The following is a 25,973-nucleotide window of genomic DNA, read 5'->3' as shown; positions in this document are numbered from 1 at the left end:
TTTCTATCGGTTTTCATACCGCTTATACTTGAGTGGCCGTTACCGTGAGCTTTTTAGCCGATTCATGGTTATCCATGTCTTTCCCGCGGATTTAACTTCTAGTCAATAAGGACCATACAGATTGATTAAACAATCATTTTTGGCGTAGATCCAAAGAAACTTTCTACATGTTCTTGTTCAGTTAGAATTCCTTTCGCAAGAGAGCACTCAGTGCGCTGCAATGAATGCTAAGACTTGGCTTTAGCGTTAGCCCTGCCGGCGAAAGCATCGATGCCTTCAGATGCGGCAGCGCTTGACGTGTTACTCTGAAATATGCCAGTGTTTGGGGTACAGCGTAAAGGCGATCTCGGCCCATCAAACCATCGCGAGAGTGGCGTCATTCCCGTCGTCCTGCGTCTGTCGTGGCCGAAAGAAGGGTGGTGACGATCATGTTTCGCTAATCCTTGGAACAGTGAAACGAAAAGTGGTATGTCAGAGCGCGTCGCTTTTCGCAGAATCTGGAGAGGAAGTATCATTGCTTAATTAGATATACGTAATTCAAACCAACTTGAGCGTGGTGTTATATCAGACAAGAGATGCAGTTCAAAGTCAGCCGACTTTCTTATCGGTGGATCTCACTGAGTGTCAAGTTGGGCGGAAGAAGGCACAGCTCTGGTTCTGCGGGTGCCTCACGGAGCTCAGTGGCCATGAATGTTTTGTTTAGGTGCCCTCCGCGCGCTTGCTCTGGCATTCAGAAGCGTCCATGAAACTCATCCTTGGATTTGGAGATTGAGGTTAAGATATGATGTCAAAACTTGTGTCGTTGCCTTGCCCGTGGCAAGGTATGTCTAATATGGCGTGACGCACGCGTCAGCTGACGCCATGGTCCACGTGACGAAAACGCAGCATGCGCCTCTACAGCACTTCGCTCTCAGAGCATGACAGTTAACAAGCGCTTGGGATTTACGATTTAGGATTAGAGACCTCGTTAGCAATTGAGAAGTCATCACATGTTCAATTTTTAAGCTCCTTTTCCGTTCTGTATCGCAAAGAAGTAGCGCATCGTCTACGTCCACAAATTCGAATCGAAACCGCCGGGATGCGATTACGCATGCGCGCCAGCCGAGGAGAAACTACTTCCACCGGCTCAGGACGCTCCCAGCAGCAGCCGCAGGAAGTGTTTCTATTTGGCTGAGTGGTCGCAGCGGAGCTCGGCACAAACACCCGCATCAGGACGGCGACCCCGGCTCGTGGTGATGACCCCGGCCGCAGCACGGGCGACGGCGAACAGCGGGGAGGTGCCCTGGGCCTACGCAACATAGCTGGGCTCACAGGCTGAACCACTGATTGCGCTGGCGGCTGCACCATTAATTGAACCTTCGGTTGATCCAGTGGTTGAGCCAGTGCTCAAATTAGCGACTGATCAAGTGCTGATCACGCTAAATGAGTGTCTGTGGCCGTGCACAATTCTGAGTTACCTGGCGTATTACAGCTCACTGAAACCATGAACTATTACGTAAGCGTTTCATTATTTTACCAGGAAAACACGCCGCTGTGAGAAGCCGTTAGTTCATCGAATATGAACTTTAAGATTATCCTAGAGCTGAAACGGAGCTGAAGTGATCACCACACACCGAGCGACAGCCGATAGGCGCTGCAGCCCGCGGCCAGGAGCTCCACCCTGATCCCGAAGGTCACTCTCTGTTCGAATCCTGTATTTTCTCAATGAGCGGGGGCGTAATGGCGTGAAAGGAAAACGTCACATCCGCTTGCCGTGCACTGAAGCTTAACGGCAATGCCGCGAGACGTCAGGACACCGGACGCTGTCACTGCACGTGGGCAGATGCCCTTGCCGGCTGCGGGAGGCCGTGGGAGACGGTTGGGGTGAGAGGTGGCAGTCGAGGTGGAGGTGAGGTGAAGGTTTGAACGATGAGTCAGCTTACCGAAGGGTTTCACCTGCCAGTCATTTGAAATGGGATTCGGTGGTGCGTAGGCGCCACGGACGAGGCTGATTGTTAAACTCAGCAGGTCCGGCCCGCGCTGCGGCGCGTCACAAATGGGCCGGGCAGAGATGACCTGCCATCGCGCTGATCAGCTGGGTTAAGGTCATCCGCCCACGATCGGAGGATGTCTCGACACCACGCAACAGCGTGGAGACTATGTAACACAGGAGACACCTTGAAACTTCGGATCACTTAGTCACAACGATCTGAGCAAGTGACAGGCAATTCATCAGATGGTGCCTTGTTTGGATATCACCTGCTGACTTTCTAACGCTTTTGCGAAGAGTGGGAGCACTTTTCCATAAATGGTTTATTCGTTAATCATCTTAGGCTTGCGCCTGACCTGCTGGCCGGGCCTGACGTGGTCTGCTTTGCACTCCTGTCCTGCCTGAAGATGCCAGAAATCCTTATTTGAAATCACTTCCCCGTTCAGTAAACCGTCTGAATATGAAAATAAGTTATGTTGTGATTTGTGCTTGTGCTCGTGTGTGTGCTCTTCTGCTCAGAGGATGCGGAGATCTCTCGCGTACATTCCTGGTCTTATGTAAATGTCGGCGCAGTGACGCCGTAAATGGAACAAAGTTTTTGGGGAAGGACGATGCAGTTCTTTGCTAGGCTCATATTTTATTTTGTGTGCACATCGGACGAACCGACTAATCATGACAGAACAACTTGAGAAGCGTCTGGTTGATCTAAACAGGTTTATTCGTTTCAATGATGCATATCGCCGTTGGCATTGCATCCTCCCCCCGCTCTTCCCGCCTGCCACGTCACATCGCGGTGGAAAATAGTAACCCTAATTTGTCATAAGCACCGGCATTCCGAGTGACAATGCCAACAGGCACCTCAAGGCCGCCCGTTTCTGGAAAAAATGCCCCCTCGGCGTGGCCCATGTCTTGGCCCTCTTCCAGCCGTATAATTCCAAGGGCATTACCTCACCGGCCCTATAGACAATTTCATGGTGTCCCGGCTGACCGGCACAAAAACTGGCCCCTCCGGTCGGGCCAATACCGGCGCCTGATCGGGCGAGCCAGGGCGAGGCGCCGGTCGGCGGGCGGGCAGCTCACCTCGCCGGCCTCGGCGGCCCACTGTGGCCGGTGTCGCAACCACTGCGAGCCGGCCCACGTGCCCGGCCGCTCTGGGAACTCGTCCCGCCGCGCTGACCTGGCCGTCATTTGCCACGGCTTGCGACGGAAAACGGCCCGACCGGCCTCCGAAGTGTGCCGGGCTGCGGAGTGTGGCGAGTCTGTACTTGTCGCCAGAGAGCCTGGGTGAGCGCGCTGGGCTGAAGCGAACGCTGTTGTTCTCTTTGACCCAACACTTCGTACAGGCAGAAAACACTCACTGTGCACGCATCGAGGTCTCTCCGGCCTGATCAGCATCGCCTATCGCGTCACCAATGCACTGTGCTATTTGCGCAACGCTGGCAGGGCGTGTGCTCCTCGCTGTTTGGCTCCAGGTCTTGCACACAAACTGGCTCACATGCAGACCAGGGGATACACATCAAAGACTAATATCGAATGAATGCTTGGAGAATGAAAGAGTCTTGACACTGGCACTTTATGGCCATACAGCGGCACAAGCAGTTCAAGGTTGCCCTCCCAACAGCCGGATTCTTCGTCCCGCCTCACGGATCAGTTGTGCCGAAAGCGTGTTATGAAACGCCGTGTTTGCCACGGTCTGGTGCCAGGGCACCCGTGCAACTACCGGCTCGACTGCAGCCAGGTTTGCGCGCTCGGCCGCCGCGCCGACGCCGTGCCGTGAGCCGGCAGGGCGCCTCCGGCTCCGCGCTGTCCCGTGCTCGGCGGCCGTTGGCGGAGCGGGCCGGCCGCAGTTACAGCGAGTGGTGGGCTGCGCCAGCCGGCGGCGCCCTCTCCGCGCCGACCGCGCGCCCGCGGGACATCCGCAGCAGCGGCCGGCGCGCGCGCTGCTCGTGACGCATGCCGCGTCGGAATTCCCGGTGTTAGATCGGCGTGGATGCGTCGAAGTCTTCGCCGTGTCGTTGGCGCCCGGTCGTCGGCCCACTGCGTCGGTTTTGTGATAGGGGTTAACTGAGAAAAACAAACGTAAACCAACTATCGAAGCTACGCAGAGGTTTTCAGAAATTGGCATAAAGAATTGGCAACCCCATCACCGACTGCATGGGATGGCGGATGTGAGGATTCAGAACAGGAATGCTAGTGTTCCGGTGTCCCTGAGACCAGCTCTGCGTCCAGCGTCCTTCCCTGGCGTCTGCTCCGTCTACAAAAACTTGTGGGCCTTGTGTCTGTTTCATGGCATTTGTAAGTCTATTTGCCATTGTCCCTCCTGCACATAGTGGCGGCTCTTATAGTTGATGTACTATGCGTTATAACCCGCTTTGTGCTAATATTGCGCATATATCCATCCAAGTTTTCTGGCCATAGTGCCAGAGCTTACATACTTTATTGTGGGAAATATTATGACGTTGGTGTACAAGACATGCAACTAAACATTGGTGTAACAAATGCCGTTTTCCTACTCACTTGTGAACGACACATAAAAGTGTGTCATCTACACAGTATATGCATTGTCGCATCGCCGTGCTGACATCTCTCACTATCGCCTTACAACTGAGATGTAGGTGTATGAACGAACAAGTAGCTTGTTTGTGGCATCTTATCTTTGCTCAGGCCTTCTGATCGGTTCGCAAAGGCTGCTAGTAAGCTCGCACATTTCATCGTTATGTTACCCTCACTGTGAGGAATTGCCTCAACATGCGCCCACAAACACCAAGCATCAGCTCCAACTATGGCACTCACTATGGCTTAGGCCGAAGGCCCTGCTTTGCGGTGTGGCGGTGATCCCATAGTTGGCCTGCTAAAGCGGTGTGTTTTTCTCTCCTTCTGCGGCGTCCTTCAATAAAACCTTCTACTGTCTGCTTCCTCCTGAGTTGCTATGGGGTCCTGCTACCCTATCGCCGCGTCTCCTTGCCCTATTTCCGCGTCATGCTGCCCTATTGCGTCCTCTGCATGCCCTGTTGCCTCGTCTCCCTGCCCCGCTGCGGTATTCTTCGGTCTTGTTGCCTGTCTTCCCACGTGGTATGTGGGCGTCACGTGCCGCGTTTCCCGGACACCGCCGGCTCGGCCTTGCCGCGGCTCGTGCGGGGGGCAGCCGTGAGCCGCGTCTGACCCCGGCACCGGAAGTGACACCACCTGTCGCGCGTCCCCCGCTCGGAGTGGTAAAGACCCGGCATTGCCGCGGGCGCGCCAGCGGCGTCACGCCGCGCCAGTGCCGCGTTCACCCGCGCCACCAGCGGAACAGTGCTCAGCGGACGCTCAGTTTACGATGACTGTGGATAGGTGCCACTTACGGTGCTTACGGGGATACAGACGGGTAATTCTGGTTAGCTGGATGACATCGTTCCCTCAGCCAGGTGCTGCTCTCCGTTGTCTCTTGTTCCGCATCGGCACATCCGAACCGTCTTTGCTTTTTGTACTGATATCTTAGGCACTGGTTGGTACTCACGGATCATCCTAACTGTGATATATATTAATAGTAGCTATAAGCACATACATACTCATTGTTTTATAGGCCAGTCGTATTTTTCGGACCGACGGTTAGTTCACGCAATCTCAGCCCACATGTGGGCGTCATCGACGTTATGTCGAGGCATTTAGCTGTGTTTGCCGGCCATTCAGGCGCGTCGTGTGAACAGTAGTGACTTGGTAAAATGCCGTACCAGTTTCAATTAAAGAAGCGAAGCATTGGAAGATCAGTTTAGAGTTATAAGCCGTGTTCACGAAGGATTAAGATGGTTATTAAGATGGTATGGCTACTTGCAATCGCCTGTAAGAGGTAATGGGAATGCAGCCAAATTTGCATTATTTGATACTGCTTAAACAGCAGCATGAGAACATGCAATACAAACACATTGTATAGCTGCGATGACTGCCGCATGCAATGTTAGCTATTGTTCGCAACCGGCGCCCAATTGAACTTGATTCGGAAACGGCCCACAAATTCTGTTGCTGACACACGGGGCGACAGATGGTGACGACGCTAGACCCGCAACACCCTTTGCTAGTGCGCCGAGAGAAACCCGCCGGCATTTGAGGTGTGTCGTGGGCTGTTGTGCGGCGCAGGTCCGCGGCACGGTCTGCCTGGCGGGGGCTGCAGGTGCGGGGTGAGTACGAGGTCTCGCCGACGCGTGCCAGCTGGGGCAGCCGGGCGCCGCGGCGCGGTCTGCCTGGCGAGGGCTGCAGGTGCGGGGTGAGTACGAGGTCTTGCCGACGCGTGCCAGCTGGGGCAGCCGGGCGCCGCGGACCGGGGCTGCCGGGCCGCCGCGTGCCAGCTCGGATAGCCGGCACGTCGGGCGAGGCGGACCGGGGCCGACGGCGCAGTCGGCGCTGGCAGCGGAGGTTCCTCGTCTCGCCCAGTACACGATCGTCACATGTGTCGATCGTGTCGATCGCTAGTTATACAGGGTCTCCGCATCTTCCATGGCAGACGTGGGTTTGATCGTGGGTTTACCAACAGTTCCCGTGTTTCCTCTGCCCTCCGTAGTGACTCCCGTTGGTCGCGATGCGACTGTATGGTAAGGCACAGTCAGGACGCTCGGAAAGAAATGCCAGCTTCGTTGGAGCTCCAGTCACCGTGGAAAGTCACATCAGCAGCTGTAATTGCTGACAGGCCGCCAGGCCGCCGCTGCTGCTGCAGCCGTCGATGTGGCAGCCAGCCAGACAGCGGCGCCGTTGGGCCAGTTGGCCGCGTCTGCAGCGCGGCGTTGTTTTCCTGGCTGTCACGTGCCGGGGTGGGCGGTTGTGACGCCGGTCGAGCGCCTTTTTCAGTCGGCCCGGCCAACCGGCGGCCAACACCAGCGCTGTGTTTGTGGCCCGTTATAACCGCTGAACGCGCCACCGGACCGCGCTCCGGGGGGTTTGTTTGCATGGAACCGTCGGAGAGAATCGACCAAGAGCTCCATGGAGTTCATTAAATGAAGCCAACGACAGCGGATTTGCTTGTGGAAAAGACAGCAGCATTTAACAGTCATTTAACGACGAACTGTTTAGTCAGCGACGAAAAACGTTAGTGACTCGGAGCAGGTGTGGTGCGGTCGATGGCAAGAGATGTCAAAGGTCATGCACGCTTTCTCGTTGCTGGATGTGTGATGACCAGGAACGAAGTCACAAGACGACAGCTCGGGCACTGAATTTAACCGCCCGTCAAAAAATCCGGGATAGGGAGCTAAGAGTGAACTCAGTGTCGGTCAAATGCTTTCGTTCCCATTATCGCTCACATTATTAACTATTATTGTTCACTCAAGATTTGAAAGCAGCACCCGTGCGTCATCGTGTGATGACGTCCACATGTTTTCCAGCCCACTTGTTGGCATCAATTTACGGTAGTGTCGCTCCTTGCATGGGTAGGTACAAACGATCTGCAGCTTTTCTTGCCGCCCGGAGCGGTAAACACTTCGGTGCCGTGTGTCAGCTCCTCACCATATTTGCGCGTCTCCCAGCGCTCTCACGTGATTCGCCTAGTGTCCGATGAGTGGAGACGGAGGCGGTGAAAGCCAAGCGTGAGTAGAAGCTAGCTAGCCGCTGCCCTTGGTCTTGGTGTCAGGTGAATAGTCATCCCCAGCCGGCCACACAAGAGCCGCCGCATTCTCTCGAGACGGCCATTGGAAACGGGCGGTGGCGCGGAGCGGCGGGGCCAGTCCCGTGACCTCGGTTCTGCCCTGGGGCGGGCCCTGGCACGGGCCGGGCCGGCGCGGCCTCTCCAGCCTGGCGGGCCGTGCGGCGGCGCTGCCCGGCCCGGCCACGTGTTGCAGCGGCTGTCATTGATACCCGGCTCTCAGGCGTTGTGCAAAGGCGCCGTGGCGTAACGTCGGCCCGGCGGCTGCGGTGACGCGCCTGCGGTCGACGCTGAGGGATGCCTGGTACGGACGCAGCTGGCCTCCTGGGGTCGCCCTCCCTTGACAGGGCGCGACGGCACCGATGAAATACCGCGTTTGTGCCCCACCGCACCGGTGTAGCACGGTACTGGTGTAGCATAGCAACAGCCTAGTGCCTTATCACTGCGTGGTGATGTGCCCATACAGACGGTATCGGTAAAGAAGTGGTAGCATTGCTGTGACCTGCCCTGTTTCACCAGTGACCTGCCCCGCCTCATCGGTTTCCTGCCCTGCTTCACCAGCAACCCACCGCGCCTCATCTGTGAGTTGCCCCGCCTCACCAGTGACCTGCCCGCCTCCCCAGTGATCTGACCCTCATCATCAGCGACCTGCCATGTCTCGCCAGTGACCTACCCCGCGTCATAGGGATTTACTCAGCTTCACTAGTGAATTTCCCCGCCTCATAGTGGCCTGCCCTGCCTCACCAGTGATCTGCCCCGCCTCACCAGTGATCTGCCCCGCCTTACCAGTGACCTGCCCTGCCTCATAGTGACTTACTCTGCTTCACCGGTAATCTGCCCCGCCTCATAGTGACCTGCCCCGCCTCGTAGTGACCTGCCCCGCCTCACCAGTAACCTGCCGCGCCTCATAGTGACCTGCCCCGCCTCACCAGTGACCTGCCCCGCCTCAGGGCGAGCCACGCTGCGCGCCATGTATCGGCGTACTCCGGCCCCGATGACAGCGGCGGCCACGGTCCTGAGGCTTCCGAGACCCTGTAACGGCCATCCTATTAGCGGACGGCGCCGATACCACCGCCGCGGCCCATCCGGCGCCGGCGGTGTCGACGGGGCCGGGTCAGGGTCGATCAACAGCGCACGCACCGCGGTCATCATTGGTCGGAGCCGACCAACAGCGCGCACACCGTGGTCATAATGCCTCGGGGTCGACCAACAGCGCGCACACCGCGGTCATGCTTGGTCAGGGCGATCAACAGCGCACGCACCGCGGTCATAATGGGTCAGGGTCGACCAACAGCGCACACACCGCGGTCATGATTGATCGGGGTCGACCAACAGCGCACACAACGCGGTCATAATGGGTCAGGGTCGACCGACAGCGCACACACCGCGGTCATAATGGGTCAGGGTCGACCGACAGCGCACACACCGCGGTCATAATGGGTCAGGATCGACCGACAGCGCACACACCGCGGTCATAATGGGTCAGGGCCTACCAATAACGTTCACACCGCGGTCAAACCATGACGCCGCTGCTGATGATATACTGGCCGGGCTAGGTGGGTTTCGCGGGGGAGGCAGCTCCAGCCACGAGTGTTATATATTGACCGAGTTCACTTCAGGGGCGCCATTTGAGCTGTGTTCTTTCACGGATTGTGTCATCAGGCTCCAAAGGGCACTCCTTGGCGTTGTTTTCTTCTCTTAAGCTGCACTGGACATTGACCAAAACATCTCGCAGCTGGACGGTGTTACATAACAGCCTTGTTACGAGGGTTTGAGATGGTGAGATGGGACTGGATCTTTGACGAGTGGCGGAGCGGGTGGGCTGAGGGGGGGGGGGCAGCAGCCGCTGTACACGCCTGCGCCGGCGGCAGCCTGGTGATTTACCACCTCGCCACGCCCTACTCCCACAGTCGTGGGAAGTCCACCAACCACCGTCTGCAGTTTACATGGACTATGGACACCGGTGTCACAGTGCGTGAGTCAAGTGTCAAGGGTTGTGTCAAGCGGGGCTGTATTTGGGGAATTTTGCAGTCGGAAGCGGTGAGGAGGCCATTGGTATGGACGAGAGGAGGCATGTAGACGCAGGCGGCTGAAATGATTCAGAGAAAGAAGACGACGGACGAGAAACGGCGAGGAAAATATCTGTGTGATGTCTTAGAAAGAGAGGTGCTATTTTCCCTTGCCAGTTCGTTCCGGTTCCGTCAGCAGTTCCTTTCACTGGATTTATGACTGGGGGGAGTATAATTGGAAAATAAGTTTCATAACACTTGAAGAAAGATCTCACGCTGCCTGTGGCGGTGCCCCTCCTGATGGCGTGGGACTTCAGAGGTGGAAGAGGTACACCATATCGTGACGACGTCCCCATGTCACGCCCCCTGAGACGATCGGGGTATTTTCTGATCAATTAGATTGGCACATATGCGACTACACCGTTATTGCCGTTTGGAACAGTAGTGTAAGCGGCACTAGGTAAAGCTCAACATTGATGCTGTGCTTAGACGGCCGCGCAAAATATGCCATCACATGATGCACTTTGCTGCAGCTGAACCAACCATTAGACCCTGCACAACATAGTGTGCGCATTATTTTCGATAGAGGCCCTACTGATCTGAAAAGTAACACTGTTCTACATTCCACAGATGCATGTGCATGCATGCATGATTTCCTGCAGGTGCCACCTGCCAAGCCCATGAACCGGCATTATCCCGGTGTAATCCGCCAAACACGTTCTGTACTCTGGAGTTTGGACTGTCACGGGCCGGCGGTGCTGAGTCACTGCCGGACCAGGCGGAGACGACTACGTAACAGAAGTTCCGAGTAGCTCAACAACTCACCAAGCCGCGTCAGGCTCCAGCCGTCCCCCTGGGCTGGCCGGGACGGGCGAGCGTGTCGAGAGCGCGTCCCGTCCCCCCCCCCCCCCTCCACATCCCGCAGTCCAGGGCGTCTGCCGCTGACTGGCGCCCATTGGCCGCAACTTCCAACCTGTTGCCCCACGCCAGTTGCTGTGGGCTTCAGGCACCGGACCTCTGTGACCAGTGGTATTGATGACATCTGCAGGCGGTCAAGTTCTAGCGGCGGCGGCCAGTCGGCGCCGGCCACCGTCGCGCCGCCATTCGGGCTCCGCTGCACAATGCATGCACCTTTAACGCTGCCGGACCGTTACCGTGTTCTCAGAGCTGGCCATAACGATGTCGCCACCAGGGACAAGGCTCCGCTCCTGCCTATGGAAGATGTGGTAGCTTATGTAAACGTGCCGATTTCTCCTTCATTCGTCTGTGACGTCGAACCAGCTCGGCAGACGGCGAAAGGGGTCGTGCTTTTCGATGGCTGTCGGCCACGTAGCGATATTTCAGAGCACGTCATGGCTATGCCGCCGCCAGGGACAGCTTGAGAATGCACAGCTGTGATGTCAGTCAGCTCGTGTTACGCATATCGCACGTATTAATTCTAGCGTTATTTGTAAACGTTGGCGCATGTATGCACCGCAAATAATCGACCCCGATAATGGTTCACAACAATGATCGTCAATTTAACTTCTGTGCAAGCCTCTTTCACAATCGAAAGATACGCCCTCATATGTCATTTCAAAGTGTTGATTCACGAGTCATGAAACAGTCTTTGGGCACCGCAAAAATGTTACGAATTTCACCGAGGGTATTTTCCGAGGACATCGGACGATGCGTATGAGCATGGACCACATGCGACAGACCGATTTCCAGTTAGGGAGACCACCCCCATAGTGATGATGTATATAGTCACTCGTGTAATCGTGGTCCATGCAGCTGTATTCAGCCCTCCGGCATGCGCTAACCCAGCGTTTGGTACCGCCAGGCTTCGTGACGTGGTGTGACCTGTGAGACGCGTCCGAGTACGGGAGTGACCGCCTTCTGGAGAGTCCGCCGCCGCCGCCACCGTCGCCATGTCGGACGAGAAGGAGGGAGAGGACGTGACCATCCAGGGCTTCGACAACCCCGTATTCGAGGACGATGAGAAGCCGGCGGCCAGCTCCTCGGACCACTCTGGCTCGGAAGCGGACGCCAGCGAGGCGGACAGCTCCACCAAGCCGTCCAGCGAAACCAAGAAGGAGCAGGAGGCCGTCGATCTCGAGCTGGTCACCATGACGCCAGAGAAGAACGGCAACGGTCTCAAAAGCAAGGACGCCGTCATCGACATCACGTACCACGACAACGGCGACACCATGCCGCACGGCAACACCCACCGCAAGATTATCGGGTAAGCGCTGACGGGGAGTTGCCGTTTGTTGGCTGTTTTTGAACTCCTGCGTATGGCTGACTCGTGACAGATCGTAACAATCAAAACCGCTTCCACTCATCAGTCATCTGACATTACCGAAAGATGCATGATCTGTGTCTGAGGTTGAACTGTCGAGCTGCTGTCAAACTGTCCAAAGGTTGGGCTGTGGAGTCATTCATCGAGCTTTGCCTTTTTGAGTTGATAATTCTCCTCATTGTGACATTTAACGTTCTCATCTGTTCCACTGCTGACTTTTTTCCTTGACGCTGTATGCATGTTGTGTTTGTGACGGTATCTAGAGACGTTTCTGTTCACTCGCTGCCTTGATGCTGGCTTATTTGCACGCGTTGGACATGTTTAAGACCTGACTTCGCGAGTCATCAATGATTCTGATTCGGAACAAATGCAGATGACTCACGCCAGTGAACGGTGAGTGATTTATGAACACGATTCCGGCGTAGTCGCTGCTGATGAAGACTTCCGTTGGCACGATGTAAGGCGGCCCACACCACGCCTCAATAGCGTCCCTGCATTTCTCAGCGAGCATGCACGGCTGACTGGTGACTGATTCACGTGAAGCGTGCTTAGACATCAGCGATGATTAACTCAAACCAAGCTCATTGACTAAGACTGGAAGAATGGCCGGCAGGTGGCAGTCGCACGGTTTGATGCCAGTAGCCGTGTCGCGGTGGGGGGTGGGGGGGGGGGGGGACTGGCCCAGCGGCGGCGTCTGCCACAGGCCGTTCTGACGTCACAGCGTATTCCCCTCCTCCCCGCTTCCCATCAGGGTGTGTCAGCTGAACGGCTGTTGCTGGAGCGGAAGGTGTGGCCTGTCGTGCTCGATCTCACGCCATCCCCCCCCCCTTCCTCCCCCTCATCTGACTGTTCTGCATGCGTCACGGACTTGTACATGCACTGTAGAACTGGCTGTTGGATCTTTTTTAACATCTCAGGTAATGTGCTGCACGACAGCTCATCACACATGCACAGATGCAAACAATTACACACTTGCCCACACACACTCATGCAGCGATCAGTAATGTGGTTACCGAAAGGAGCCGACACTGCACACCGTTCGTTCAATTAACACATTCCAGCTCATGTCGCCGTAGTCCTACTTTTTGGTATGCTGCAAAACGTTTCCTATTGCACAACACAGTCGGTTAGTATTCCAATCGTGATCCACGGCTGCGAAACCTCGTCATTGCTTATCAAGCACCATACATTTACGGCACCAAATTCCCCGGACACTTCATGTCCGGGTTTCTTGGCTAAGTCACCGGCGTAACAGCTGGCACCTGGCTTACGAGCCGCTCTTCAATGAAATTGCCGTTACTGTCAGCAGCAAGATTGCCGATTTAACGGCTGAATTGTCTCCGAGCTTAAGTGGCAAGACCGTCACCTCTGTCTGGACTTCTGCGGGGCGTGTCCTTGCAGGCCAATCTAGTTCCAGTCAAACCGGATAGTGTTGCTGGTCCTGGCCCAGCCCTACTTCTGGTGTCGGCCCGGCTTCCTTTGGTGTCGACCAGGCTCCCTCTGGTGTCGGCCCGGCTCCCTCTGGTGCCGGCCCGGCTCCCTCTGGTGCCGGCCCGGCTCCCTGTGGTGTCGGCCCGACTCCATATGGTGTCGGCCCGGCTCCCTCTGGTGCCGGTCCGGCTCCTCTGATGCCGGCCCGACTCCCTGTGGTGTCGGCCCGGCTCCCTCTGATGCTGGCCCGTCTCCCTCTGGTGCCGGCCTGGCTCCGTGTGGTGTTGGCCCGGCTCCCTCTGGTGACGTCCCGGCTCCCACCCTGCGACGCCGGCCCGGCACCCCAGCGGGTGTGGTGCCGGGCGCGGTACCGGCTGCCCCACGGAGCGGACCGGTTTGTCGGCGGGCGGGCCGAAACAGCCGTGACGCTGCCCGCTTTGTGGACCGGGTCCAGGTGACACGCACCGGGCCCCAAGGACGCGCCGGCGCCGCACCGCGTGTAACCGATAACCCAATAAATTCAAACGCGTGGGACAGGTGGCGAGCGTGTCAAGGTCACCCAGGTACTGGAGACTGGAGAGAAAGAGGGAGAAAGTGATCTGGAGGGACGGGAGGAGGGGCGTGGTACTATTAGAGGGAGGAGCGGTGGAGGACGGATATACGGAGAGCACGATGATAATTTGCCGATAATAGTGCTGGGTTAGCGTTCCAAGAAACGGCAACTAATTTTTTAGTTATAAAGTGGACGCAAGAGAAATGGAGAGACATGGGAGGCAGCTAATAGTGGAAAGGTTTGGGTAGACGGGAAGCACAATTTCGGCAACCCAAGTGTGTTGTATTATACACAAAACGCGTGCGTGACCGACCAATATGCGCTTAACCTTAACATATGGACTTGACCAAAGCACAAAAACAGAGCAGGATAATTCCTTGCCCAGGGACAAATTTCGTAGGACCTGTAAGCGTTTTAAATCAGACAGTGAAGTTTTCGGCACCGTTGCACGACCTTGCAGTGACGTCACTTAAAGGGAATGGCATGGTGTTATGTCTGAACCCACACGATGACACCTCCAGAAGCGCTTAGTAGCTGCAAATATCAATACCTGCACACTCCGTTTGGTACCTGGTGCAAGGTGTGCACTTTTTACGACTGATAGTCACTTGGAAAACTGTCTTGCACCGTAAGACTGTCCGGAACTTTGGAGAACCATGTGGCATAGACGAGTTGAGAGTGGAAAATTCCGAAACCTGTGGTAGCAAAATGTCGTGTTGAGGAAAGGTTGGTTACGTGACTAATAACTCCAGCGAAGGTGAGCGTCCGGTTAGCTGGAACTATAACGTCAGCCCAGATCCGTCGAGATGTGCACTGCCTCCTGTCAGGTCAGTATAGCGCACGGTGGCAGCTAGGCCACGCCGGCTTCTACGGAGCAGAAACATTCGTCTCTTACGAAGCCCTGACAGTCAGGGTACTACAATCACCCCCACACGCGTATCGCGGTGCTCGTCAAGGGGCGAGGGAATTGACTGGGCAGGAGATGGTGGCTGTAGTCGGTCGAAAACGTAAGCCGCTCGTTGACATATTTCCTCACAAAGGCAACGGCGCACCTCGTCTTCTATCTAAAGGCCCCGGGGACCGGATGAGGACCGCTGTGAGCCCGCCACATCCGTCCGTGCGAATTGCTCCCCTCAGGGGTACTAACAAGACAAAAGACACCGTCTGGTTCCCTAGTGGTCCCTCCCCCGGTGGTGTCATGTCTTGTCTCCATCTGACCGTGTCGGTGTGAGCGTGTGTGTGCGCTTGGATGTGTACGCAGACGCTGGTGTGCCCGTTATGAACTACGCTCGGTCGATTTTCTTAGTTTTGCATGATGAGCGTAATATGTTTGGGTGAGGCGTGCGTCGGCACGCTTCACCCGTGCTACGCCAGCCTCACCACCCACCGCGAGAAACCCCCTTTCTTCCTGACCTTTCTACCGACCCTAATCGACCATAGCTTAACCAAGTTATTTCTTTCCAAAGCGTGCCAAAGGAGTTCCACGACGGTGGGTTTAATGCCCACGACGTGAGTATCACATACTTCAAAGACGACCCGTTTGCGTCGCAGCCGTCGTCGCTGGACGGCACCGGCGCCGCGCTCTCTGAGTGGGGGGTCCAGGCCGATCGTTGGGCGGCCCAGCCGCAGCGTTTCGGCGCCACGCCCGCTGTGTTCTCGATCCAGGAGCGGTCGGCCGGCAAGCCGCGGTGTGTCGCCACGCCCGCGCAGCTCTCGCTGCAGGACTCCGACGAGGTGGTGTACTTCAACTGCGCTGAGCTGGGCCGGGCTGCCGCCAGACGGCGCGCAGAGCCGCCGGCCGAGGCAGACGGCCGGCGCGCCGCGCCGCTGCTCCTCAGCCCCGGCTCGCTGGCGGCCGACAGCTCGGCGTCGAGCGCGACCCGGCGCGCGCCGCGGCGGCCAGCCGAGGCCGAGCGCCACGCGCTGCACCTCACCATCCGCGTGCCGGCGTGGGTGCCGAGCGCCGAGGATGCGCGGCGCGGCGTGCGCCGCTTGCTGACGGCTGCCGGCGGCCGGGGGCGCCACTCCGGTGACGGGGAGGCAGAGCGGCCGCCAGGAAGCAGCACCGACCGCGCGCCGCCCGCGGACGGTGACGGCGACCGAGCCGGGTCGGCCGAAGACGGCTGGGGCGGCCGGCTGCGGCGCGGGCTCGCCGCGGCCGTGGCCGTCAGAGCCGAGCTGTCAGCGCGGCTGCGGTCGGGTGTGAATGGGGCGCCCGGCGCCGAGCAGGCCGCGCAGCGAGCCGAGGCCGGTGGCGGCGCGGAGGCCGCGCCTCCAAGTCAGCCGCCGGCCGCTGACCGCCTCCTGAGCTGGCTGCGCCGCCACCTCACAGCAGAGCGGGGCCGGCGGGACAGCGGGCCGCCCACGGAGAACGAGAACCGGCCTCGGTTGCAGCGTACGCTGCGAGAGAGCCTGCCGGCATTGAATGCTGAGCAGCTGGCTGCCGCCGTCCGACGATGGTACCACTGTCGCCTGCCAGAGTTTCCCCTGCGCAGAATATGGCTTCCTCTCTGCCCAGCATCCAGGCCGAGCTGCACCAGCAAAGGCGCTTGCATAGTGCAGTGTAGTTCCACAGCATAGTGCAGAATGCGTAGTCGAGTGGGAGAGTCTGTTCTAGTGGTGTCTTGCTGAAGTAGTCCTTCGGTCGTAGGGTTTACGGTATGCATGCTTCAAGTTTGCACTCCTTGTTGATGCGCTAGCTCAGATTAGCTATCCCCAAACTACAAAAGCATTTCTCGTTTTGAATAGCGTGTTTACCTCCGACAGAGATTAGATCAAGAGCCCTGATTGTTTGTGAGTTAGCTAGTGATCATTATGTTTTTGTTCTGGTTTTTATGAGTAATGTTCTCGCCGTGGTAATCCATGAATGGAACACTTATTGCGCGGGTTCCGAATCTTTGCATTTATTCCAATCTGTGGATGTGGTCTTGTAGCAAACAGGCTACAATTTCAGTGCACGACATAGTGCTACTAAATTCACCATGTAGTTAGCTGCCAACTACACGAGCATAAGTTGTGTTGGGATTTTGTCAAGTGTATTCAGTTGCGTAATGTGCCTGACCGGACTGGCCGAAAAACAGCTGACGCAGCGTTAAACCCATTATTACACTGCGAACAATACCTTGTTGTGCGAGCTCGACAAATGGTGATAGAATGCACACTTCCCTCTTAGCTGATGCGTGCGACGGAAGCGCTTCCTGATGTTCGCCGATCGAAAGGTTCACGCTATTGGCTGCAAATGAGCAATCCACCTTGCGCCTGTAGCCTAAGCGTAACAGCGACAGATTTTCTCCATTTACCCTCTCCACACCCGTGTGCGTGCGCATCATCGTGTGCGTCGGATCGGTTTCAACGCCCGGCGTCATCAGCAGCTTTACCCCCTCCCCCCCCCCCAGCGACATGCACGTTTGTGTGATCCGGGCCACTGCACGCTTTACACCGGCCCCACCGGTAATGGTGCGTGTCCCTGCCAGGCCTGACGAACACGGCCTGCTCGACCTTTGCAGGGGAGAGAAGTACTACCCCGGCGGGAGGGAGACGCACACCAAGCAACGGTGGCTGTGCTGGGCCGGCATTCTGTCGGCCATACTGGCCGTCCTCATCTTCATCGTGCTCCTATCCAGTGAGTACCACTCGAACGACAGCGAAGGACGCCGGTAACCACTGACACCGGTAATGGCAGACGCTGATAACAACGGCCGCCAGGTACCACGGACGCCGGAAACGGCAGTTGTCGGTAAGGGCAGACGCCGTAGATCACGGAAACCGGCGCCCCAGACGTCGGTAAGAACAGACGTCGATCACCACAGACGCCAGGTACGGTAGTTGTCGGTAAGGGCAGACGCCGTAGATCACGGAAACCGATGCCCCAGACGTCGGTAAGAAAAGACGTTGATCACCACAGACGCCGGAAACGGCAAACAGCGGCAAGAACAGACGCCGCTAGCCACGGACGCTGCTAATGATCAACGCCTGTGGCGACGAGCGCCGTCGACGATGGATATCGTTAACGACAGCTAAGGGCCGCATCCATCTATCCAAGCCGAATTCGCGGAGCTTCTCCAGGCTGAGAAGCCCAAGGACGGCAGGGCTTTGTCCACGCTCGGCATCGACCCAGGCTTTGCAGCGCGGCATTTTTCAGACCTCGGCTTATACCGAGCGGGCTGGATACCTCTGGCCCGGTGGATTACCAGGAACAACTGGGAGGTGGAGTACTCACCAACAACCACGTGACGTTCTCCCCGTCGCTGCAGTGCATCCCACATATTTGTACCGCATCATGGCCTAGCCTCCTTCAGGGCGCGGCTCGTAATATAACCGTCTGCTCTGGATTGAGCGAGGCTAGGACAGACCGGGCTGGGTGCGACGCGGCGCTGGTTGGGACAGTCGACGGGATCTTGGCAGTCATCGGCGTTGTGGGGCGGTGTTACAGCGTGCAAATGCGGCGGGAAGGGATGTACTTTCTGTATTTATGTGTGACTTACGAGTCCGTTCTTGGACGGTGGACTTCTGATTCTCTTGTTTGTTGTCAACAAATATGAATGGATTGAGCTCATGCAAGGAGGACCGACTTAAGCGTGTTTCGTGCAGTGGCATGATTTTCTATTTTGTTGCAGCTGGGACATTCTCCGGCGGGACGGACGCAGCCGTCAACGCGACGGAGCAGGCCGCCCTGGATGTGGAGCCATCTAAAGAGCCATCAGGAAGCTCAAGTGCTGTACGGCCACCACCCCCCGCACCATTTAGTGAGTGCAGACTGAGCCAAAGCATACCACCGAACTGCAGTCTCAATGCCTTACTGCCACGTGATTTCGGTCACCAAATATCTCCAATTTGCTGTTTAAGCTTTTTCCTCTTGCTGATTTTAAATTTTGTACGCAATGATTCGTTTGTTTACTTTTGGATGTTCTCACTTCTAATGCGGTACGCTTGTGCTCGGAATTTGGTGTTTGGGAAGCGTGAAAATAATGCATGCAAATAAAAACGACGCCTTGTCTAGGTGGGGAACTCTTCCACTGTTTCACATCACGATGTCTGGGGGTCTCTGTTCCAGTTGAGAACGTGTTTACTGGCTCGATGCGTCTAGACGAACCGTTCTCGGACGCGCTGAACGACGCGGAGTCGGCCGAGTACAAACAGCTCGCCTCCACCGTCGAGCGGGAGGTAAAGGACGCAGGACCGCGTGTTATTAAATGTGCATCGCCTGCGTGCAGCTGGATGATATCTGTACCCCGCTGCTCTGTCATCTGGTATGGACTGCAACAAAAAACTATCTACGTGCTGGATCTGTGACGTAGAATTATCCGTGTGGTTAGACAGGTAGAGGACGGTACGCACTTGCTCCTGGATGTACCAAATGTGCACCTGGTATCATATTTGGAAGGGCGGGGAATTTGCTATACATATTAACTTGTAATTCAAGCAGTGCAACGGAATAGCCTAAAAAGCGTAAATGATCGCTACAGTCGAAGCACTTTTAAACCTAAATACCATCGTACTAGCCTAAAAGCGCAGCAGGAGCATGCAAAGGTCAAATGCTACTATCAGCCCTAACTCATAACGCTCGTAGGGGGGGGGGGGGGGGTAGGAGATACAGATCTTCGTTGCAGTCGACAGTGCAGACGATCACGGTCATATGCAGTCCATAATTCAGTGATTTGCAATGATATGCCAAGCGTTACGTGCTTGCATACAATGACTTTACATATCTTCGTCACTACCTGAACATAAGACAAAGCGGTCCAAATTCCAAAGCTCTTGATGTCAGATAATATGCCATGCGCGCTGCTCTGGTGCCCATTACAGCAGGCCGCGTCATGGCCAGGCGCCTCAGTGGGTGGCCGCGCCGCTGGCCCGCTGCTTAGGGTGTCCTGCTGGGGAGCGTGACCGGCAGGGGGTGGTCGCGCCGCTGGCCCGCTGCTTAGGGTGTCCTGCTGGGGAGCGTGACCGGCAGGGGGTGGTCACGGCGCCGGCCCGCTGCTGAGAGCGTCGCCGGCAGGTGCCGCAGGGGGTTGTGGCGAGGGCCCACATCGCGTCAGGCCGTCGCGCTGTAGCACAGGACATGATCAGCATCACTCTGCACACAGCACCAAATGCTCAATGGCAGAGGAAACTTTCATTGCATGTTGTTCTCGTGACAACAGACTCGGTGATCCGAATTAGGTTAGAAAATAAAACAGCGCAGCCCACACTATGCACCCTTCGCACCAGAGGGTGGCTTGACTGTGCCCCAGCGCTCGTGGCAGGGGCTGACGGCTTACGTCTGGTTTCCAACAGCTGGAGCTGGTGTACGCGGCAGAGCAGTGGCAGGAGGGCGCTGACGTGGGCCCCATCCGCTCCAAGGTCACCGGATTCTCGTAAGCTCGCTGCCACTTCCTCGTTTCATGCAGTCCGGCCGGGTTCCACGCACGATAGCTGCCCTGCAACACCGTTTAACCTAATTAAGTATTTAATGCAATGGCCCTACAATATTCGGAGTGTCCCAGACGCCGAACTCAAGCGGAGTCGTTAAAATGCTCCAGGATGGTCGTACATTACGATAAGTTATGATAGCAGGGATGCGTTTTATATCTTGAAACCGCCTGCTGCTGCCTTTCCGTGTAACTGTGCGATTTATCGCGTGGACAATGAGTTGTCAATGTAGCGGTCCATCTGGCGCTGTGCGGTGTTGTGTCGGTGCGTGCGATTACGGACGCCTGGTCGCGCCGACGGCCGAGCAGCGCCGGTGGCTGATGCCGTCCGTCGCCGCAGTCCCGGCAGCGTGGTGGTCACGTACGACCTGGTGGCGGACCGCGCCACGCCGGGGACGCCGCCGGCCGAGGTCAGTGATCGCCTCCAGCGTCGGCTGACCGAGTACTTCCTGCCGGCGGAGGACGCCGCCCCTCGCAGTCTCGCCGTCACTGACGTCACCGTTCAGCGTGAGTCGCCCGCCGACGGGGGCCGGCAAACGGCTGACGGTGGGCTACTTGCGGGGGAGAAAGCATGCTCGGGGCCAATAGAGGTCGTCTCGGTAAAAGTGGAAAAAGAGATCTAAATGGCCAGGAACCTGCCAGTCATACGCTTGTTGGGTTCGCTTCGGATTAAGAGCCCTTTGGGTCAATTGTGTCCCTTTCAGGGCTATTTGATAAATGAGATTGGATGGTGGTGGGGCATCATGCATATATCTAAATGCAGCAGGGTCCTTTGTAGTTGTCTGGCTTGCACAGAGACACCGATACGGGGTGTGTGTATAGCTCTTGGACGGGTCCCGACAGAGGACACTTAGACCCACTCATGGCTGGTGCGTACGGCTTGTCCCGGATAAACGGGGCGTTGTGAGGATGCAGGATGAAGCGACAATGAGCAGAGCAGACGGATGTAGACGTGCTATCGGTCACACAGCCGTACCATGTCCTCATGTTAGGTTAATGTTGGAAATTAACAGTGTACGGTGCGTGCTCGGATACGGTAGACCATAGGGAAACTGCTTGTACAACATTTCCCAATGACAACACTGCGCTAGTGCAACATGCCTTCACTCTGTGTATTAGGACCCTGTCGCGCTCCAGTGAGCGCTGACTTCTCTGTCCCGGCCGCGTGCTGACCGCCCGCTGTGGCCTGTGATCGGCAGCGATGGAGGACGCGTGCGCCTCGGGCCAGGCCGGGTGCTCCCACCAGTGCTCCTTCTCGCTGGTGGACGTCTCCTTCACCTGTCGGTGCCCGGAGGGTATGCAGCTGGCGGCCGACATGAAGACCTGCGGTGCGTCCGGTACGTAACAGTGTCAGCACGCGCCGCGGTCTAGCTGTAACGGAAGCAGAGAGTACGCCTGGTAGCTGCTCTGAACACGGCTGCATGTGACGACGAGCTTCAAAAGCATACGGCAAGCCTTCTAGATGCTCCTGTAGCATTGTCACGGCATACGTATATCAATGTATGGGTGCGCTTATCTACTGACGCCCTTGCCCCTAACGTTTGCTGGCTTTGAATTCTAGCGTAATACAAACCTCGACTAATATCTCGCCAGCCCACGGACACTTTTAGTTGGTTGCTGCATCTTCTGATGCCAGCTTTCATGTCAGTATCAGACCGACCCTCTCACTGAGTCGGTATCGCATCGATGCCGCGGCCGTCATCAGGTCAGGTCATCAGGTCGCCACCAGGTGAGCGTCTCTCGCACAAAGATGAGCCAGCGCGCCGGATGGTGGCTCTGGTGGCGTGCCACGTCAACTCTCCAAAGTGGACGCACCATCGTACTGCGGGCGTGTGAAGGGATGAGGAGATGCCGGACAGTGGGACGAAAGGTGGAACCCCAATTTAACAGTGGCCTTATTCAATCCGCGTCGTGTTATCATGTAATTAGTCCCAGCTCACATGCTGCTTTTGCAGGTGCTTGTCATATGTGAAGAAATATTTTCTTAACAGGGCGGAATGGGACGGTTACAATGTGTTATTGATTGACAGATTTCATCAAGACGTGGGCGAGTGAATATGTGGCCGCTGGAATGGTGTTCCTGTGAATGGTCGGAGCATGGGAATTGGTCTTCGATAAAAATGCCTCGATTGACGTGGTCTGCGAAGTGTTGGTTAACCTGACAGGAACGTGCTAGACTAATGTCTGCGTATGTGTCATTTACAGCACACGACGCTGACGAAGCAGCTATCGAGCCAGAGTCAGAGTTGACTGTGGAGTCAGAGCCAGAGTCAACTGCTGAGCCTGAGCCAGAGTCGACCACAGAGCCAGAGCCAGAATCTACTGCTGAGCCTGAACCAGAGGCAACCGCTGAGCCAGAGCCAGAATCTTCTGCTGAGCCTGAGCCAGAGGCAACTGCCGAGCCAGAGGCAGAGTCAACTGCCGAGCCGGAACCAGAGTCAACTGCTGAGCCGGAACCAGAGTCAACTGCTGAACCTGAACCGGAGACAACTGCTGAGCCGGAGCCAGAGGCAACTGCTGAACCTGAACCGGAGTCAACTGCTGAGCCGGAGCCAGAGGCAACCGCTGAGCCAGAGCCAGAATCTACTGCTGAGCCTGAACCAGAGGCAACTGCCGAGCCAGAGCCAGAGCCAGAGTCAACTGCTGAGCCGGAACCAGAGTCAACTGCTGAGCCGGACCCAGAGTCGACCGTGAAGCTAGAACCAGAGGCAACTGCTGAGCCAGAGTCAAAGGCAACTGCCGAGCCGGAGCCAGAGTCGACCGCGGAGCCAGAGCCAGAATCAACTGCAGGGGAAGAGCCAAAGTCAGCTGCTGTGTTGCATGCTGATGAGAGTGGCTCGACCGAGGCGCCAACTGGCGGGTCGGGAGATGAAAATGGCGCCGTTGTGGCCGACGCCGCCCTCGTAGCGGAGGCGGCGACCTCTGAGGAACCGAAGTCAACTGCCGAGCCAGAGCCCGAGACCAGTGCGGAGCCGGAGCCTAAGACCAGTGCCGAGCCAGAGCCCGAGACCAGTGCCGAGCGGGAGCCCAAGACCAGTGCCGAGCCAGAGTCTGTGCCCAAGGATCTGACTCTAGAGGAGAAGCTGCAGCTGGGGGCCGAGATGGGCATCAAGCCAGAGTGGGAGAACGGTGCGTTCGACGCGGGCGCCCCAGTCACCGACGCACCCGGTGCCATGGAGCCGGAGGGCACGCCCGAGCCGGCGACACCCTTCGGCCAGGCCGACGTCAGCGAGGACGAGGTGCTGACGGAGCAGCTGGAGGACGTCAAGACAGACGCCCAGGCCGAGCCCGACCTGAACGAGGTGTCTGGCGAGCCGGTCAACCCGCCCACACTAGCTGATGACGAGCTGCACCACGGTGTCAAGGACGAGGACGCCGAGCTGGTGGCCGTCAAGCGCGGCCGGGTGTTCGGCAAGCCGCTTGACAGGCAGGCTAAGGTGCTGGACGAGGTGGTGGATGACAGCATAGAAGCGCTGGAGCAGACCGGGGAAGGCAGCGGCGCGATGATTGAGGAGATGGAGGCCACAGACCAATCTCAAACACATGCTGATACTTTCTCCGAACTGGGGTCACAGGCGGAGACTACTCCTGAACCAGAGCCTCAGGCTGAGACCACACCTGAACCGGAGCCTCAGGCTGAGACCACTCCTGAACCGGAGCCTCAGGCTGAGACCACTCCTGAACCAGAGCCTCAGGCTGAGACCACTCCTGAACCGGAGCCTCAGGCTGAGACCACTCCTGAACCGGAGCCTCAGGCTGAGACCACTCCTGAACCGGAGTCTCAGGCTGAGACCACTCCTGAACCGGAGCCTCAGGCTGAGACCACTCCTGAACCGGAGCCTCAGACTGAGACCACTCCTGAACCGGAACCTCAGGCTGATACCACTCCTGAGCCAAAGACCCAGGATGAGACCACACCTGAGCTAGAGCCTCAGGCTGAGACCACACCTGAACCAGAGCCTCAGGCTGAAACCACTCCTGAACCGGAGCCTCAGGCTGAGACCACTTCTGAACCGGAGCCTCAGGCTGACACCACCCTTGAACCAAAGCCCCAGGATGAGACCACACCTGAGCCAGAGCCCCAGGCTGAGACCACTCCTGAACCAGAGCCCCAGGCTGAGACCACCCCTGAGCCGATGTCTAAGGCTGAGACCACTCCTGAACCAGAACCCCAGGCTGAGACCACTCCTGAATCAGAGCCCCAGGCTAAAACCACACTTGAACCAGAACCCCAGGCTGAGACCACACCTGAGCCAGAACCCCAGGCTGAGACCACACCTGAGCCGATGTCTAATGCTGAAACCACTCCTGAACCTGAGCCTCAGGCTGAGACCACACCTGAACCGGAACCCAAGATCGAGACAACACCCGCACCCGAACTGGAGCCTCAGGCAACAACAACACCCGAGCCAGAACCTCAGGCGGACGCAGGCCTTAAGGCTGAGACAAAGCCGGAACAGGAGTCTCAGGGTGAGACCGCAGCTGAGCGGGAGCCGGCAGCGGCGCCAGCAGCCCCGAGCCAGGAGGAGCCGGCTGCCGCCCAGGCGGCAGCCGAGGCGGCCAGCCCGCCAGCGGAGGCGGACTCAGGGCAGCGGCGCAGGCGGAGGCGGTAGTGAGGCCGGGGAGCAGCGGGTGTGCAGTGGAACGGACACCATGTGATACAAATGAGCGCGCGCGCCAGTACTGAAGGGAAACCTGAGACAGGCATGCCCCGATCGTCGTGGCAAGGTCGCTTCCCGCCCGGGAGGGCCGGGCGCCTGGCTTGACGTGAAGTCTGACGAGAAGTGAGCGCGGCGAGGTCAGAGTTAGTGCGCTGAGCGCATGCGATTCAGTGAGCCTGGTGTGACGCGAGTCCTGTAGCTTGTGATGCAGTGGAATATGTGCCTTTCTTTCTGTAACGCTGGCGGCAGTATATGTATGTGTACATATGAGCGTGCTAGTATGAACTGAACATAGTGACATTCCAGAGCCGGTGTGTGAAGTTGGATGGCTCGCCTGCGCATGTTGGCCGCCACTTGACCTTCGACTGCGAGCATGAGCCGCGCGCCGGCGTGAGCCGAGCCAGACTCCTAGTGGCCCCGAGCGCAGTTGGAGTGGTCCTCGGCTGCTGACGCCACTCGTCGGATAATTGACGGCTCTGTCAGTGCCCGGGCCAGCGCGGGTGCACTGGTCAGGACGGAGCACGGCGGGCACGCTTGTTGCCTAATAAAACAATCAGCCGGTGACGGCAAAATCCCAGCGCCTCACGGCGGAGTACGGGCTCTAAATTGTGTACACATGCGTAGGCGTTGGAACAGTTCAAAAAGTGTGGGGGCAGGCACGGGGCACATTTAAAGGAAGCGTTTCACATTTGAAGATATTGAAGTAAAAATCGGATATGATATAATACGCTCACTTATGCCTATAGGGATACTTTTTAGCGGAGAAGGTTGCTCTAGGCAACGCAATACCTCTGTTCAGTAGATATGTTTCTCAATACGCCATTGATTATGCTGCCGCACTTTCCTCAACATTGACTCGACAGCGAATTGACGGCCGTTGTTTCCGGAAATCGTGCTCACGAACGCCAGCGATGATCAGCTCAGCAATTATATTTTTATTGGCCTTGATTGCCGCACAATGAAATGGCAGGATCTGAGTGACGTCATTTTGGCGACATGGATGCCTGGGTAATGTTGAAATGGTCTCCCCTTAGAAAGTCTGTACATCTTT

General features: G+C 57.1%; 1 protein-coding gene across 1 annotated transcript in view; it reads left to right on the top strand.

Moving 5' to 3' along the window:
* LOC119100938 (cell surface glycoprotein 1) overlaps positions 1-25,484 on the top strand; it is a 32,447-nt gene extending 6,963 nt beyond the window's left edge. Inside the window, exons 2-9 of the mRNA XM_037224147.1 lie at positions 11,409-11,810; positions 17,358-17,473; positions 18,468-18,596; positions 18,905-19,014; positions 20,128-20,207; positions 20,602-20,768; positions 21,461-21,598; positions 22,467-25,484. Of these exons, the coding sequence (XP_037080042.1) occupies positions 11,497-11,810; positions 17,358-17,473; positions 18,468-18,596; positions 18,905-19,014; positions 20,128-20,207; positions 20,602-20,768; positions 21,461-21,598; positions 22,467-24,874 (3,462 nt within the window). The 5' untranslated portion in view covers positions 11,409-11,496 and the 3' untranslated portion in view covers positions 24,875-25,484. The remainder of the gene's footprint in view (positions 1-11,408; positions 11,811-17,357; positions 17,474-18,467; positions 18,597-18,904; positions 19,015-20,127; positions 20,208-20,601; positions 20,769-21,460; positions 21,599-22,466) is intronic.
* Positions 25,485-25,973: the final 489 nt, after the last annotated feature.

Source organism: Pollicipes pollicipes, unplaced genomic scaffold, assembly GCF_011947565.3.
Source record: "Pollicipes pollicipes isolate AB1234 unplaced genomic scaffold, Ppol_2.1 Scaffold_4881;HRSCAF=5763_pilon_pilon_pilon, whole genome shotgun sequence".
Classification (NCBI taxonomy): Eukaryota; Metazoa; Arthropoda; class Thecostraca; order Pollicipedomorpha; family Pollicipedidae; genus Pollicipes; species Pollicipes pollicipes.
This window is presented reverse-complemented; position numbering and strand designations above follow the sequence as displayed.